Raw genomic sequence first — 17,984 nt, 5'->3', positions numbered from 1 at the left:
ATAAAGTGACTATGGATGTAATTTCGTGTAACTCCGCACTTCCATAGCGATCAAAAGGCGTCCGTAGCAGCTATATTTGTGCTGACAAGTGTGATGTAGATACTCGTGAATCCACAAGTGATGCGTTGAGTGCAAGCTTGCGCTACTTAAAATTTGAAAGAAGACGAAAAACTTTAAATATTATAATTAGTGGCAGTGCCGTGATGCAATCATTCGAAAATATTCCGATGGTATGACCCTCCAGTGATGCCGCCTATCCATCGATTGTATCAGGTGTGAGTAGCGAAAGCAAAATATAATTTCATTATATTGATATCAAGCCGAGAAGCTTGAGCAAGGAAAGCAACCGGCAAAACCAAATCTCCTTTTCCAAGAGACATTTGGCTAGAAATGCAGCCTGCAAAGGTTACAGATTCCACATTGTGATTCGTTTCATGTGATGCAAAATACTCGAACAGAAAAATTGTTCACGCTGTTATGACGTGCGAAACGAATTGTTCATGTTCTAAAAATATACCCATTTGACACGTCATTCGGAAAAGTTCAGCGCTTTCCGAATAGGCGAAGCGATGCAAAGAAGAGCAATAGCACATCGTTTTTTTTTTCCTTACTCCTCCATCACAACTGTGGTGGAATGTGGAGAACGCTTGAGCTGTGAAATAATTCTCCTTGGGCTCTTTTCGGCTGTAGAGTTTAGCAAGCCTAATCGTGTGTGATGCTCATGTGGTATGCTGGAATTGAACACCGTTATGGCGATTGTGATTGCTGGAGGGTGCGTGAATTTCAAACATTTCTGAAATAATACATTTCATTATACAATTCCTGAAATATAGTGTAGAAAGGAGGTGGTCTGCTCGGTCATTTTGTTTGCAGCAAGAAAACTCAATACGGCAGCCACCTGCCAATGTGTTTCTTCTAAGTAGCTTGGCTATCGGGACAGCAGATTCATTCATTACCTGATTGATTTGTAATTTAGCTATGCAATCGGGAATTCTCGGAGACTTAGGTGTTCTGCCTAATCGGGCAGGCAAGAGACTTACGCCACAGCGCTAGCCTTGCGAATCAGTCCTCGTTGCTGGTCGGTGTTCTTCCCACTGTACAGATAGCCTCCAACTGTACCAGTTGGCGATTACGAAGTCCGCTGAAAGTGGCATTGAATTGGCATGTACACGCCACGTGAAAGCCGTTGCTATTTCTCCATATCGTGGGTACCCTTTGTTGTGTGACGGGTGCTACTTGTGGAGTTTAAGAGGTGTAACGGGAGTGTCAGTTGGTAGTCTGTGGAGGATGTGTTCTTACGCCTTGTCTAGAACATAGAGAGGTTTGGGGCGTGTCTGGCTAACCTGTCTGCAAGCCTGTAGGTTTCCAGCACACGGGTTTATTATATGTGTAACACCTTCCTCTCCCTTGTTCGCTAAAGCGGAAGGCCAGTGTAAGAGAGCTTGGGCGTGCTGGTGGTCGGCACCATTCTCTACAGTTAGTTGGGTGCGTGCCGGAAACTATGTGATTGAGGCTTAACTACGGGGATCTCTAGGTTTAAATTCAGTTGCGGTCTGTTTTAGAGATTCTTATCTCAATGCTTCTTCCATTATCGGTCATTACAAGAGGGGAAGCCCGTCAGTAGTTCAGTTCAGTTCAGTGCATTTATTTCAGTCATGTACAATGGCTGAGGAGAAAGGAAAAAAAGCCGCGCACGCGGCTTGACAAAGCTCCCATCTCCCGTAGCGGCTTGGCACGGCGATGACAGAAAGCAATAAAAAAATAACAAGAGAATGCATGAACTAACAAATTTCTACAATATCTTCAAAAAAGATCACCAGAATAGTCTCTGTACTGTTGCACCCACGAAAATGATAGTTTAATCACAGCACATGGATACTTTGTTTATTTTACAGTTGGATATGATTCATTCTTTTGTAAGAACATATTTCTGACAGCGTTATATGAAACGGAAGGAATGGATTGTTTAGTGAAAGTGTTTCTATTCAGGAAAGACGGCAACACATACCTGAGAGTTTGAAAACCGTAATTTGTGCGTGGACAAGGTACATGCCAATATTCGTAGTGTCTTGGTTTTGAACAGCGGTATTTTCCCGTAGATTCGCAAGGTCAGCAGTACCAGAACGCAACAAAAAGAAGCAGCAAGAATTCAGTTTCAAGTCAGATTAGAAATGATTTAATAAATAATACTTACCTGGAAAACAACTCAGTGCCCCGTACAACAAGACACCGTGAATACTGGCACGTGCCGCGTCCGAGAACTAATTACGGTCTCCAGTCTCTAATATATGTGCTACCTTCTCTACTTAATTAAGTTTGAGTTAACAAATGATTCCAAATTGCGGCGTAACGGTCAACTAATCTGAAATTTGTTGCTGCAGGGTGTTGTTTTTGCGTGCCTGTGCAGTGTACTGTGTGAAATGTTTTGCCGTTTATCCATTATCAGAAGTTGATTTCTTGCAATTCATTTTAATTAGTTGCTTGTTTGTGAATTTCGCTCGAATGTGTATATTGTAAGGGCGCCGAGAGTGCTGACTATTCTATTTATTGCTCAATGTCTGCTTTTTTTCTTTTTCTTTTTTTTTTGGGGGGGGGGGACGGGTTAACAATTTTTTTTCCACCGAGCATAGGGGTTGGGATAAGCCTGAATTGCGGCTTTTTTGCTTCTCCTCAACCAAGCATGGACTCAAAAATAAACTTTGTACCTTGAACCCTTTTGTCGAGCTGCTGGATCACAGTTGAACAAAGCTGGATACCGAGTAAGAGGTGGCTTTGACAGCTTGCACATTTGCAGTTCGAAAAACAGTTGAATATCTAGGATTGTGTAAACGTAGTTCACTGTGTCGTCCAGCATCTCCCCCAGGACACTTGGCAGGTATGCAGCAAGAGATCTGGATAATAGTTAAGAGAGTGGCACATGCATGTTTGTGGCTTAACTTCTTGTTTACTTCCCTAAATCTTGACATTACTCAGTTGCGTTTGCTGATCATAACACTTCTGTTATGGCGTCCATATAATTTTCTTCAAAGGAGCACGTTTCACACCAAGACATTCAGCAGGCGCTGTAAACACGAATTCATTTAGGCATCAGCTGCTTTTATTGATTCAAGTTCGAGGAAACCAAAATCAGAATTTCGCCTCTCGCTTTATTTGCGCAAGGTCTTCCTTCTCAGCACACCCCGGAGTAATTTTGTCAACGTTAGCGCATTTATTCTATACAACTCTCACTCACAACTGTATCTACAGGTCATAAAGCTCCGTTAATAGTGGAAGCTGACCATTTGCTTCTTTGAAGGCAGCACTGTGAGCGTTGAAGAGAGCTGCAAATTTTCTCTCTGCGGTTTGCATCGGGTAATTTCCGGAATAAATTATTTTTATTTTCTCGCCTTGAACCTCCCCATATGTATAAATGTAATTAATAGTGATAATGCGGATGCAGCGCACTGCATACTTTACAGTTCTGCTTCTCTGATTACAAATTTCGTGAAGTTTAGTCTTATTAATAATGGTTTTTTGGGAAAGGACATGGCGCAGTATCTGTTTCTCATATCTCGGAGGACACCCGAAACACGCCGCAAGGGAAGGGAGGAAAGTGGGAGTGAAAGAAGAAAGAGAGAAAGAAGAGCCGTAGTGGAGGCCTCCTGAATTATTTCGAGCACCTGGGGATGTTTAACGTGCACTGACATCGCACATCCCACGGGCGCCTTCTGCGTTTCGCTTCCAAACGCTGTCGCCGCGGTAGGGTTCGAACCCGGGTACTCCGGCTCAGTAGCCGAGCGCCCTAACCACTGAGCCACTGCTTTTTTTTAATTTCATTTTCACAACGGGTACAAAGGAGTAAAACATGTCAGCAACACTTGCACTGACACGGCAGGTTAAAAGTTTTTCAGTTCAACCAAGTCATCCAACACATTTAACCAAGTTGGCTGATCAGGCAGTGACTGATACACTTCCCTCAAACGTATGACACCTCCAATGAAACGCTCGCGTGGAGATCTCACAACTATTTCTGCATTGTTGAATTGTGTCCTTGTTTTTCATAAACTATGGAGGGCAAGGAGCATAATAGTGTCATAAGGGATGTCCTGTTTTCCTACCGGTAAGAACCTGATGCCATGTTGGTGTAGCGGTAAATCTTTCTTTAAGGTTCTTTGAAGCACATCCCAGAAGAAAAACGCACCCCAACAATCTAAAAACACGTGATCTATTGTTTCAGATTCTTTTCTATGTAAAAAACCACTGAACCACTGCGGCGAGTACATTAAATTGGTAAATTGGTTTTTGACGAAAGGAAATGGCGCAGTATCTGTAACGCATATTTCGGCGGACACCTGAACCGTGCCATATGGAAAGGGAGGAAGGTTGGAGTGAAAGAAGAAAGAAAAAGGTGCCGTAGTGGAGGTCTCCGGAATAATTTCGACCACCTGGGGATCTTTAACGCGCACTGACATCGCACAGCACACGCGCGCCTCTTGCGTTTCGCCTCCATCTAAACGCCGCCGCCGCGGTCGGGTTTGAACCCGGGTACTCCGGCTCGGTAGACGGGCGTGCTAACCACGGAGTCTCCGCGGCGAGCAGATTCGTCTTGCATAAATTGCAAATTTGAGTATTATGAATCCTACACGGGTAGCACGCTTCACGTCTTTCCCACGAGGCTTCCGCTTGGCGAGCATATAATTTAAGATCTTTTAATCTTTCATTGGCGACTTTCACCATGAGCGCACGTCTTGGGTCTGCGCATGTAAATCACCCTTGGCCTCGGCCAACACCACCTTGAAACAGAGAAGGTCTCTGCCTTTGTGCGTCAAGGGACCTTGCCCTGTTTTGCAATCCCATGCTGACTTAGAACTCTCATCTTTAGTATGGCGGCGAGGATATTTTAAGAATTACTTTTAGCCTTTGAGCCGGAAAGTTTAAAAAATAAGAATTTCTGGCTGTCGCTGCTAACGATTTATAACGAAGCTTTAACCTTTTCAGCTCAACTAGAATTCCAAGAGCGCGTTTTTTTCTAATTTGCATATGAAATGATTTTTTTTGTCTGCTCACAGCTTGCAACCTACAGTTTAACCTAGATTAACACTTGGCTTTTCCAGGAGCTTAAACTCCCACTGTGATGACCGTGGCTCGCCTTAGTGGGATACACTGAAATGCTAAGTTCATGAACGAGAGCATGGAAACCGCTAAATTCGATTTCAATTCTAAATTACCGCAATCAAAGTTCAAAATTCGAAAAATGACGCTCCAGGTTTAACGAGAGCTAAACAAAAGCTTTTTTTTCTACTGCTGTAGTGCTGTGCTGATTTGATAGGATCCCGCCTTGGATGTATGCGTGAGATGTTTGATTGGCCGCCATCCTGAGAGAGCGCCTTTACCTTTGTGATTTTAAGGAAGGTGTTTATAGAGTTCAAGGAAGACCTAGGCCCCGGGAGAGAAGCCCAGACTATCTCTGTTCAAACCTTGTTATATTAAAAAAAGTTTTGCTCTCTTGTCTTCTTGTGAATAAATCCCTGTTAAGCTCTCTAATCGTCCAACCGTTTCTGTTTTGGCTACACCTGCTCTATGTTCGGATGGCTGCAGCCCGACGTGTTACTCGGCCTCTGCTACCCTTTGGGTCCGTTACCGGAGCAGACAGAAAGGGTGAGTACATAAACTAGTCTCGAGGAATAATTTGCGATAAATAAGCTACCATTAATGGCAGCTATCAGTATATTATGATCACTTATTTCCGGCGACAACGGAACATTTTCTAGAGCGCTGGGATTATCACCAAGCAATGAATCTATAATAGCCCTGCTAAACATGGTCCCCCCCATGCTATAGCCTGATAGCTTTCGGAAAAAGAAGAACCTTGGTTTGTCGCGGAACCATCGCTGTTCTCGGTCGGCTGTTTTTTCATTGCAGCTTTGTGTGATCGAAGTATTTTCATTGCGGAGTGTTTGCCGTCTGAGCGCATCACAACACGGGAACGCATGGTGATGCGTGAACTTTCAGGCCTCGCAGGGTTAAATTGCAACAAACGGAACCACGCTGAAGTTACGCTGAAAGCTTAAATGCCTATTTGAATATTCCTTACGGTATGCGCCTTGAAAACTGCGCGCTAATTTTGAGGATAAATAACATGCTAATATGCTTCAATGTCCATTACTCATGACCGGTTGGTTACTACACTTCTCTTTTTTTCTTGATCATGCTCCAATTTCGATTACTGCTCGATTCGCAGTCACTGCCCAACCGTGTGGTAGTAATACGCGTGCTTTTTATAACCCTTCCAAAAGTCATTGAATAGCGATATCTGTATAAAACGAAAGCGTGTAAAGGGAAGGGCCCACGTGAAGCCATTGTATAGAGTTAAGTCCTCTTTTCTCATCTCAAAAACGAAATAAGGTAATGAATTGGAAGCATTGGGTGGAAAAACGTCGACTGCTTATTCACGGTAATCACTAAATCGGGCTCATTTAAAAAAATTGCAGAGGGTGTATACTACATTCGAGTCGGACCGAAACCACGGATTTGTACTACGAGGAAGACGACAGTGAGCAGGCAGTGCCGCGGGACGGAGCCGATGGAAGCTGATGAAGACGACGCTTTCCACTGCACAGCCCGAGAGTATGGTGCTGTATAACATGAGGCGTGTTGGCTGCGGCGATAGCCTAAGTTAACTTTCTTCCGTAAACGTCGTCGGAAGGAATGGCCCGTTCGTCTATTTTCGTACGTGGTAAGCGGTTAGAAGGGCACTTCGCGCCTTCGTCCACTTGTCTGGCGACACGTTAGCGGTTGGGGCGGCCACTCCAAACTTCTTATAGACAAAACTTATTTATTGAAAACAAGACCAAAAATAAAGTCAACAAGAGAGAAACGAAGTGTAAAGAAAGGCTGGCAAAAGCGGCCTAGACAGGGACTCGGAGCGCTTCCTCTTTCGCTGTTTTTTTGCAGCGGGTTTTAATACCTTCGATAATTGGGCGGAGCTTTATTAAATCTGCTCTCGCCCAATTTCAACCAATACTGCTGCAATGGCACTGTGCATACAAATGCGGGGAGTCCTCTCTAAAGGACTCATTTACTATCTGTACATACAAGTGGCCGAGGCCCAGTGCTCGCCAGAGCCCGACTCGGCGGACAGTGCACTTTTCTTTGAACATGCAACCTAACGAGGCGCCAGTAAAGTCCACCGCTAGTTCGTTTCAGAAGTCGCCGACCCCACTGAGCGCCACCCCTTGAGAGCTGATCTTTTCAATGGGAAGGGGTCGTCAGCCCCTTGGTCCCCGTTTCCCGTAGCCTTGGACAGCGTCCGAAGCGTGCGACGCGCTGCCATCATTGTCAAACCCTCCAGACTTTCCAACGGACACGGCAGTTACAGGCGAAAGGAGGGTAAGGAGCTACTGGCGCCGTAGGCTTCCAGCTTAACAACTTAGTTTGGGTACATGAGCTATAAGTGCCATGTTGAAGAAGAAAAATGCGATAGGGTAGTGGTCTCGGTGAGCGGCCTTTAAAAATGATCTGGTCCCGTAGACGCGGGTTCGACTCCCACTGATAGATAGTGATTCAATTTGTTTTCTCTTTTTCATGGTTTGACATCTCGCTCTGTTTAAGGTGAAATTTAGACGGTCCGTGATTGAAGCCCACGGTACCGTAATGAGGCTTTGGCTTCAAAATGTGCACACCTTGTCTGTACGATCTGTACCTACGCACTGGTAGGATCACTGCTCGAGTAGAACTGATTTTTAACTCTTAAAAACTGCGGTTAAAGCACCCTGTGGTGTTCACCGACTATAGAACAGAAGCATTCGTAGAGAATTGGACCTTCGAATTAGAGGACCCTATCCGCAGTGCGGCTTGGCTCCAGCTTTAATCCAGCAATATAAGGCTAGACGTTGTGCTCTGGCATTGAAATAAAAAATTATTCATGTTTCAGTTTTATTTCTGCAAGGTCGTCCCATGTAAGAAAATATATTTGACCTTAAGCCCCTTCTTCGGTGTGTTAAAGACAACTGAAGGCTAATATTTGTTGTCGTAGCAAAATTCCGCATTAAATTATTGCTGAATAACTGTGAGCAAAAGCGCGGGCAGTGTACATTAGGCAAAGTAAAATGAAGCTTCTGCAGGAAGTAACCTGTCTACGGGTTTAATTTATGACTCAAGCTCATTCAGGAAACCAGCAAAATTACAGCACCTTCAAACTAGCCGAATTTAGCACCTCCGCGATGGACGGAAGGGTGATGGTAGCTGTCGGCGCAGTGAGGTATTGAACTGCAACGTATAAATCTAAACGCCAATATAGCCAGAAGATTAGAAGTTGTTGATCATTGGTCGTTCCGACCTTTTTAGGTTTAGTCCTGCAATACTGCGCCACGCGCAAACAAGCAGTTCCTAACTAGGCCGGCCAGGACTTCCCTGCTGAAAAAGTATTATGTAATAAACTCGTAGAGTTTGTCATACAAATATCGTAAATTATCATACAAGTCACAAAAAATTATCCTACAAATGTCATGCACACCTGTATAATCATACTGTTATCAAAGAGATGTCATAGAATTTCATAAATATTGTATGGTATTCTATGATGAAGCCTCTATGAGGTTATTGCATCATAGAACTTTTTTTTCAGCGCTTTAACCCGCAGGAACTCTCACAGTCTCAGATCTGTGCTGTGATACGGTGCTAATATATCGTATTTACTCGTTTAATAAACGCACCCCCTAAATTCATTATTCAAGAATGCAAATTACATTACCTTCACGTAATTAACGCACACCTTTCTTCTGGCGACCATTCTACTTATGATTATAGTCAGTGCTATAAAGAGCCACTTGTTGGAGAACCGAAACAAATAAGCAGTACGCCGCAGCGGCGGCCTAGTGGTTTTAGCATCCGTCTCGCAAGCGGGAGTTGTGGGGTTCAATTCCCAGCACAACCGGCTGCCCACTGGTGATGCAATGGGTACAAAGTTTCCCCTCGCCTGTTGCTCGGCTTCTTTAGGGTGAAATGCTTGGGAAATGGGTATTTGATGCCAACTTCAGTAGCCGAAAGCACGTTGTACCACGGCGCTCTTTGACCTCATATGGACTTGTGCCATAACAAATTCACCATCAGATATGCATTAAATAAAGCGCGACTTTCATAACGTGAAAACTTCTGTATCTTACCCCAACTGACGAACGGCAAATGAGAATGTTCCGCGAGGCATTCGAAAACCAACTGAAAGGTTTCACAAAGGGTTTCTTTTTCGACCTTCCGAATTAGGGTTTGTAGCAACTCGTTGCAGTGTGGCTTCAAATAAATGATGAGAATTGGGCTAGAGTTAAAACCCAGTTATGGTCGCTTTGGAACACGTGATGGGCCGCAACGCGCGTTATATAAACATGCCGGTTCATAACAACAGCTGTGGACTATGCTGTCGAGCACGGAACCTGTGCTGAGTGCACTGTATATTGTTTACAAATCTCGTACTAGATAAACTATTCATTGCCAGTCTTCTTTCTGTTTGTCCTTGACCGGTGTAATTTTTTTACGAAAATTTCACCAAGCGTAGAAAATGCCCTCTCAAATTGTGAGATTTCATAGAAGAATTAGTGCAATGCGGTAAGCTCTCAAAATAAATCGAAAAAATCCTGCTTATGTTGAAATCTTCGCAAAAACATTTATGCCCGTGGCAGTTCAACTGCCTCTTATCAATTTTCCTCCTCCTGAACAGCAGCAACGTGCCTCTTCCGTATAGCATCTCAAGTTAGCCACTGTTAGCCACTGTCGAGGTGCCAAAAAAATATACTCCGTAGTGCAGTGCCTAGAAAAGGTTTCAGAATTTGACTTTTTTTCCCGCTTAGCCGCCAGCAGTGTTTTAGGAATGACGGCATATTGTGCTAGGCCTTCGCGCCATGGCTGGCAACATCTTATCTTCAATGACACCTGCAATCATTGACTGATTTTTTTTAAGAAAGAGTTGATGGAACATGAGGACATGGTACCGGCAAATTAAATGCTCTTCTTAATTGAGTGAAACATGTTTCACGCTAGTGTTGAGTATGCTGCAACCAGCAGAGAGCCCGGGAGCTTGCAGCGTATGCTTTACCGTTGACATGTATAATATTAAACTAACAGCTCACTTGTGTTATACCTGATGAATGGCTGTTTATTTACGAGAATGTCATTTCGCACATAATTTAACCTATAGAATACAAAATTTAGCGATAGGGGACTATTTTTTCTCAATTAATTTTCCACAGGCATATACTAAGTGAGAAGTCCAAACGGGAAAAACATCAACCACTTAATTGCTTTTGGCCAAAAGTAGATATCTCTAAACTTGGTTTTTAACGCCTAGTGAGAATATTATATAAGTATGTATGCATGCCACAGATCAAATCAGGCAATGGCAGGACCAGATAAAAGGTGTAAACAAATGTTAACCTCATATAAGCCTGGCACGGTGTTATTAACGAAGGCAGAGCAGAAGCAAGGTGGTGGCATGTTTTATAAGTCACCAACTCGCGCATCTTCCTGCAGTCAACTGTAGCAATCAGCAACACACAAGGCACTAAGGAAGCACAACGACACAGAGTACCTCGAGATCTAAGCAAGAAATCGCGGATACTGAAAATTCTTTAAAAGCAAGAGAACAAGTTTGCTGGGATAGGAGCTATAAACCTCGATAGCGAGCAGGAAAAAAATATATTTGAGCAAATCTTTACGAGTAATGAAAGCGATATGTTTATCTGGCGGTAGCTGGCTGTTGATGATGGTTTATAAAACTCTAACAATTTGCCAAGTGACACAAATAGCGAGGAGGTCGACATTAGGAAATGGAGTAGCCCCGTGTTTCGGCAGATTAACAGAAGCCGAAAAATCTCGGCCTTACCGGTGGAATACGAAAGCCTCTCCCTGATTCTATTAGATTGATTCGATTGGTTTAATTTTTAGTAATAAATTCGAATTTACCGTATTGAACATCACTTAAAGAAGTTTGAGAAACCTTTGCTAGGAAAGCAATGCTCCAGAAGTAATTTATTCGCCTAATACGACATACAGTGCGCAGCGTACAGTGTTGTGTTCGATTATACACCAAGCGGTAAGCTGTTCCTGGATAACATAAAAAGAACTGCCCCCTCAGAGAGCATCCTCAGTGAAGATAGCTCTGAGGAACGCGAGCCGAAACGCAACTGTCTGATCACCTAACTGAAATTAAATACATGTATTGTCCTTCACTAATAGGCAATCAGTAAAATACAAGATAAAATGCCGCTAAAATGCTTTATTCTGTGAAAGCAAGGGAGAATATTTTCGCAAGAGCTGTGCAGACAGTGGGTTTCTTTTTTTCCAGTCATGATATCCACAGACACCACGTCTGCATGTCTGAAAAAAATGAGAAATAACATACGTGTAGGCCAAGATGTAAATAGCCGGAACACGACTAATGCATGTGAGAGCAGTCCAGTAATGCGCCGTGGAATGTGCTGTGCTAGCGCTACTTTGTCTTTTTAATTAGTGGTTTTTACTCACAAATGTTTAAGAAATACCGACTAGCCCAACGTTCTTATTTAGGCTTCCAAAGTAGAGTTTTAACCAAGGAAGGGCTCCGCAGTTACGAACCTGCAGTTCGGTGAGAAGGTGTTCACGAGAATATCGGCCTTGTTGCAGGATATCATGACTGTAGGTGCACACAACCGAAGAGCTTGCATGTTACAACTTTTGTTTTCAGTTCTACCCTTATAAAAATGGTCTATAAACTCCTTATATACTCGATTGCCTTCCTATAGGTATTTCTTTTGGTCTATTCATACTCTACAGACTGTCGATAGAGAAGTCTACTAAAAGTGTATGGCCACAAATCTACAGATTGTATACACACTGTTTATTACATTTTTATTGCTGTTTTAGTTTTGTCTAAAGAGCGTCTATAGACTTTATTGGCAGAAGTCTATGGACAGTCTATAGAAAGTCTAAATTTTTTTTTTGTAAGGGTAGTGCTAGTGGGAGGGCAAGAAATATGCAAGTGACTGTGACTACAAACTAACTATCAACCTTTGATTCGTCCAAGAGAAATGCCTAAGCGCTGACTTCATGTTTACCTTTCCGGGGGCACATCTCAGCCCTTCAGCCATGCTGTGTGGTCGACAAACACTTCCAAGCTCTTCGTCTTTCCAGCAGCAGAAGATACGGCATTGCTTATGTTCCTCTGAATATTTCTGCATGAAGTGAGATGAAACTTTCAGGTATAAACAGGTGAAAAAGAACTTAGAAATCAACATGTTTAAATAGAGAAATACACAAATCGTTTATTACATAATTTAAAAAAATATTTCGGTTGTTTAAAAAGCGCTTGTAAACATCGCTTCTAGGATTGAGTGGTGTTTGGCGCTGTCACTTTAGTACACGTAGTAGGAATAGTGAGGAGAGGAACAAGATAGAGAGGCGGAAGAGGAATGGCATGAGAAGTAGCTAGTGCAACCGGGCAGAGTATAGGTCGAGCTGTGGTAGGTGAATAAAACAGCGAAAATAAATGGGTTCCAGACCTAACACTAACAAGATATAACTGCGATACCATTCCATATTGTAGTATCTGCGGAGCGGTTTCGTCAAGACAAGGCAGAAACCACGACGACCGATGTTGATGCGCACTTTAGTGCTAGGCAGCTTTTGCTCATCGAAGGCCAGTTTTTCGAACTACAAAAACAGGGGTGCAGTAAACAAATAGCCGGCGCTGTAAAAGCGCGCCTACAAAAATATGAAAAGGCATGGCCGCGTGAACTGCCCAAACGTGTCTGCACACAAGGTTGCTTGACATTTTTTGCTGATGGGGCTTTTGTATCACGGCTATTTATGTCTCAAACTTTTGGCTGAGTGGCGACCGCGTTGAAACCCCGTAGAGGGTGAAGCGGAAAGGGCAGGAGGAGGTGAGAATGGGAGCAGGAATGGTGGCAGGTAGGCGCTTTAATTTATTGAAGAAAAAGGCGTAAATGGTGTGCAACGCAGATATGGTTTTTATTTTCATCTTATGCAATTGCTTGCAAGAGCAATCTTAACTGTTTATGTTTATCACAGTCATGACAGCTTAAACAACACTTCATGATTTGTGGCATCCCATTAGATCTCAAAGCGATGAGCTTGGCGCATGATGGCCTTAGTTGCCTATGTATCATAAAACTGAACCAATCAAATCAGATCTCATGGGCACTGTAAGACGCCAAAAATATTTATTTAGGAAATAGTTACCAAGCTCAGAGTGCCAATGAATTTACCAACATCTCTTTAGCTGTCATTTACCTTTGGTTTGTTCATTAAATTGAATGAATCTGGGCTTCTCAAAAAACAGTAAGATTTGTGCACAGTTTATTAACCAGGTTTCAAACCTTATCTAACGAAAACAACTTCGGTGGCCTTGAATAAAATTTCGCACAGTTACAAAAACGTACCTCTAGTGGCTTTACTGTGGGTTCACCGAGGTGCATTAGTTGGCAAAACTGTTTGCGAGTCATGTTCTGTCCAGGGTATGCATCGCTCGAATAACAAGCTTCTTGACTGACGTCAATGCATGACCGCGATATGTTCCTGAAAAAAAGAAAAGAAGCTTTCATTGAGCTAGCACTAGATACCTCCATAGCGAAAAAGCCGTGATGTCTGCGGGGGAAGCCCCCAACTGTCAGCTGCCACGCCTCTAGAGCTGGCAGGCGGACTGCGCTAGCTCTGGGTGGGTCACTAGCATAACAGCCAGTACGTGTACTGTTGATGCCAGCAGCCACCACCTGCAACGGTCGACAGGTGGCAAAGTGGAGAGAGGGAAATTTTTCCACGTACGTCTCGCGGCACCTGCAGCCAAGTGGAAAGTGTTATAACTCAGGGTAGCAGAATCCCACCGCTGCCACCAGTTGTTACGGCTCGAGGTAGCGTGGCCTGTTGATTGCGTCTCCAAGGGGGCTCGTACAGGATGAGGAACAGTCTGAAGCTTCGAAGTTGGAGATTAGAAAAACAGCAGATTTAATGGCAAGAAACTAAGGCACTTATTTACAAAAAGAAGAGCAAGGACTCAAAAGTTAAGAGTTCATAGCGTCGAGCGTCTGGATGAGCCTTTTACCCAGGGACCAGAGCCAATGGATGAACCTATTACCCAAGGTTCAGAGCCACACTGGATGAACCTATTCCCGAAGGTCCAGAGCGTTCGTGCTCACTTTGATCGCAGGTTATATAGCCCAAGGCTCCGCCCTTTCACCAGGCGACAATACATCGCGATACAAAAGATCCGCACTAGCACAGCCAACTAAGACACCTGTTGAGAGCCCGCACGTGGGAACTGGCGAGGACGAAGCTAAGTCCGCACCACTGTAGCACGGAGTTGGCCGCTCGCGTCCATCAAACACAGGTGTGGCAAGATGACGTCACAGACGCAGCTGGCCAAGACACCTGTTGAGAGCCCGCACGTGGGAACTGGCGAGGAAGATGCTAAGTCCGCATTACTATAGCATAGTGTCGGCCGCTCGCTTCCATCGAACACAGGTGTGGCCTGTTGACGTCACAGCCGCAGCTGCGCAGGCTTCCTCTGATTCGTTCCGGGTTTTGTTTTAAGACGAGGGACACCCTTTTTTTTTCCTGTCGAAGGTTGCTTCTCGAAGGGGAGGTCGTTTTCGCCGAACCGAGTGTGGGAAGAGCCTCATTGGCCACTTCCCAGAAAGTCAACCTTTTCTGTGAGGTGATCGTGGGGTCAAGTTGAACGACCCGCCGAAATTGCCGCTGATGGGTCGTAACAAAAGACAGAAACCATGTCGCGTCGGCTGCGGCTTACATTGTAAAACCGACAAAAGTCACTTATGCGCTGGGGGCGTACTCATCATCCTAGCACACCTAAATCGCATTTTTTAATAAAAATAAATAGGGTGTTAACATTTTCGGATAACCAATCAAAGCAAAAGCCGTAATCACCCAGAGCTCGTCTGAAACTAGAGCTATCCATGCAAATTATTTGGAGTAAGCGGCGTCATCGTCCTATTTGGACACAACAGGTGTGTATGTGGTCGCACAAAGTGGTGCGAAACATCTGCGTCAGCAGTATAGCTTGCAGACACCGCATCAAAAGTCGTCAGGACATAGAGTTTTATTACAGCCGTGTAGTGTAGCATTCCAGGCAAGACACAAGTGGTAAACTTCTCCTATGGGATAACAACCCTTCCCCTAAACTTTCAAAGCCTTTTGGTCTTCGAGGAATCCTGGAGCGCTCCGCAATAGGGCTCATTAGAAGACTGCGAGGCTGAAAACTTTTCATCAAGACTACACATTTCGCTTTACTAGTCATTAGTAGTAATGGTGCTGATGATGACGTATCGTACGCGTTCCGGTGAGGAAGTGGCAGCTTCTTCTTTGGGAAGCCTTCAAATTCTGCTTCGTCAGCCATTTGTGTCGAGGTTTCAGTGCGCCTGAAATGTTGTATGCCGCTGAGAGTACAGCTGCTGGACAATGCCAATGAGACTATCTTCCTCATTTGAGCTGAAACGTGGCGAGCATTGGAAGCAGTCTCAGCTTTTGCCCGAGTGATAGGGGTTGCTGGGTGCTGAGGCCCGAGTACGCATTACTTTCTACAAGATGTTTTGTTTCCAACGTCATGGCCTGCAGGGGCGCACTCGAACGTGACGTTTTAATGGCGGCGGCTTCACTTCGCTCCACTCCTTATAATCCTGATTCCACTTAAAATTATTATTTTGTGCGTGTCCAACTTGCACATCTGCTTGCTGTGCAAAATGTTCATCGCACAAGAAGGATTGCTTCTCAACAGATCATTCTACATACTTCGACACTTCCGTTAGAGCCTGTCCGGTTGCTCGCGAAACACTCCGTTTTCGTCCAAACATTTCCGGTTAATGTCGGAGGCCAGAGTAATAAACTAGGATCTTTACCTATGCGACCAGTGGCTAGACGACCCCTCACGAATATTACGTTCCCTCACACTGCTCTCTCCACTCACGATATCTACTTTTTTTCGTGTCTGCCAGTACTCACATACATATACACGGGTCCTACACGATAACCGCGGCGGCAGAGGCGTTTTTTAGCTTTTGATGGCGACGGTGCTCTCCACCACATTCGCCGTTTTCCAGTGGATGTTACTTGCAATAAGTGCTCACTATAATGAGGCAATTGCTGAAGCCTGCCTTCGTGCCCTGAGCATTTCGTCTAAAAGAACATTTTACACATTTTCTAATTATAAGTTCCTCGTAGCATTGCTGTCAGTGCTAATTAGTATTTAGTCAGGCAGTTGACATCTTTTCTATTGTCTGTGCGGTGAGTTTGTTTAACGCTTTTGCCCTCAGCAGACGAAGGCAATATAGTAGCCTACATCGCCGCGTCCCTGGCGACCTCACACGATCTCTTCTGGAAGTCTTGAGTTCATTCCATTTTCACGGCCGCTTGATGCAAAGCGCAAAGAGAGGTGCGGCCAGCCCCGTCGCGCCGCCGACAATGGGTGAGCATGTCCTGGCGGAGTTTACAGTCGCGGCCGCTGTTTTCGGTGGGGGCGCCACTGTTTGGGGACAAGTCGCCCGGTTTCACATAATTCACATAATTTCACTAATTGTTCTTTCGAGGTCCTTGAACGCGCTAGTCGCTTTGTACACTAGTCCGCTTTTCCCTGTCTCGCAAGACCGTCGTGGCTCTCTCCAGTCTCCGACTGGGCCTTTGAAAGGGGAACTCGGGGGGGGGGAGGGGGGGGGGTGACCGGAAGGGCAGGAAGGTAGTAGCGAAGCTGCTTCTCTTCCTAGAATTCTCCTAGAAGTTTTTTTCTTTGTCAGCGTTAAAGCAGGAGGAAAAAAGCACGCGCTGTGCAGATTTGCAACACGTACAAAACGTGCAAAACTGGCATTTTTCAAGAGAAACCGCGCTACGCGCAGCTACACAATGGGAGGGATAACCGGTCTGCCCGGTTATGGTTATCACCCGGTCAGATGTCGGTTGTCGGAGGGAAAGGGCTCTTTTAACTGGGACCTGCAGTGCGCCCGTGCTGAACTTTGTGCGTCACTGTCTGTTTTTGAGTTCACTTGTGATCCCCGTGTTGTCGCCGGCAGAGACCTCTTTTTTATTTCTTGTTTTTGCGGCTACCTTTTTATTCACTTCTCCAGTTCTTCATGTTTTTGTTTACCGTGCCATTTCCAGCACAGCAAGCATAGCGATGTTGTTGCACGGCTCATCTTGAGTGGTGGGTGCAAGGAGCAGCAGTTGCTAGTGACGCTGTTAAGGATGACATTGGTGTCGCCACCATTGACTGGCGGTCGGTTGCACACAGATAGAAGCCGGACTCTGCAGTGTGCTCCGCACTTTCCTGCCGGGCGGGCAATTTCCGGTTATACCCGTTGTTGCATCCACTTGTTTTCCCCTTGAAATCATGGTACAGCGCCACACTTGTGCGTTTTGAGGAAGAAGACACTTTTGACGTCGTTAAAATGATCTGCGCCAAGCATGCATGGGATGATGAGCCATCGGAAGGGTCCAGGGTGCAAGTGAGTGGGAAAGACCAAGATTTCTGTGAACCTGCAATCATCAATATTTCAGGTAAGCGTGGACAATCATTTACTGTTTTTCACGTATTGCTTTGTTGTTTACCTTTGTCAATGCTGTCGGCAGTTTTCGTTGATAGGGCTACAAATTAAAGGGACACTGAGGAGAGCACTATTAATATTTTTTTTATAGTAAAATCCGATAGTTCGGCATGTCATGGCTTTGTTGCCACTTGGCCGGCAGCGAAAGATGCATTTATTTCTAAGAAATCTGGATTCGAAGTTGAAAAAGTTTTTCCCGCCGCTCTGATTCAAACTTGGGATTCGTCTATGACGACACAGGACTAAGAGACGTGAAACATGACGTGCACATGACGTAACGCAGACTCCGTGATTTCTGGCTGCCAGCAGTGCGGCCTACCAGCAGCCGAAAAGAAAGCTACCGCCGGCCGCACGTTGAAGGCATCTATCGGCTATTGCGGCCGTCGCTACAGTCGCTTCGATTACGTTTGCACT

The 17,984-nt window shown here is 44.8% G+C and overlaps 1 protein-coding gene across 1 annotated transcript in view; it reads right to left on the bottom strand.

Moving 5' to 3' along the window:
* Nucleotides 1–11,235: 11,235 nt before the first annotated feature.
* Nucleotides 11,236–17,984, bottom strand: part of LOC149328915 (uncharacterized) — a 44,824-nt gene continuing 38,075 nt past the window's right edge. Inside the window, exons 10-12 of the mRNA XM_089559138.1 lie at nucleotides 13,407–13,542; nucleotides 12,063–12,179; nucleotides 11,236–11,346 (exon numbers count right to left, since the gene is read on the bottom strand). Of these exons, the coding sequence (XP_089415264.1) occupies nucleotides 11,236–11,346; nucleotides 12,063–12,179; nucleotides 13,407–13,542 (364 nt within the window). The remainder of the gene's footprint in view (nucleotides 11,347–12,062; nucleotides 12,180–13,406; nucleotides 13,543–17,984) is intronic.

Source organism: Amblyomma mixtum, chromosome 9 (genome assembly GCF_055824585.1).
Source record: "Amblyomma mixtum isolate Tamu chromosome 9, ASM5582458v1, whole genome shotgun sequence".
In the NCBI taxonomy this organism is placed as follows: domain Eukaryota; kingdom Metazoa; phylum Arthropoda; class Arachnida; order Ixodida; family Ixodidae; genus Amblyomma; species Amblyomma mixtum.
This window is presented reverse-complemented; position numbering and strand designations above follow the sequence as displayed.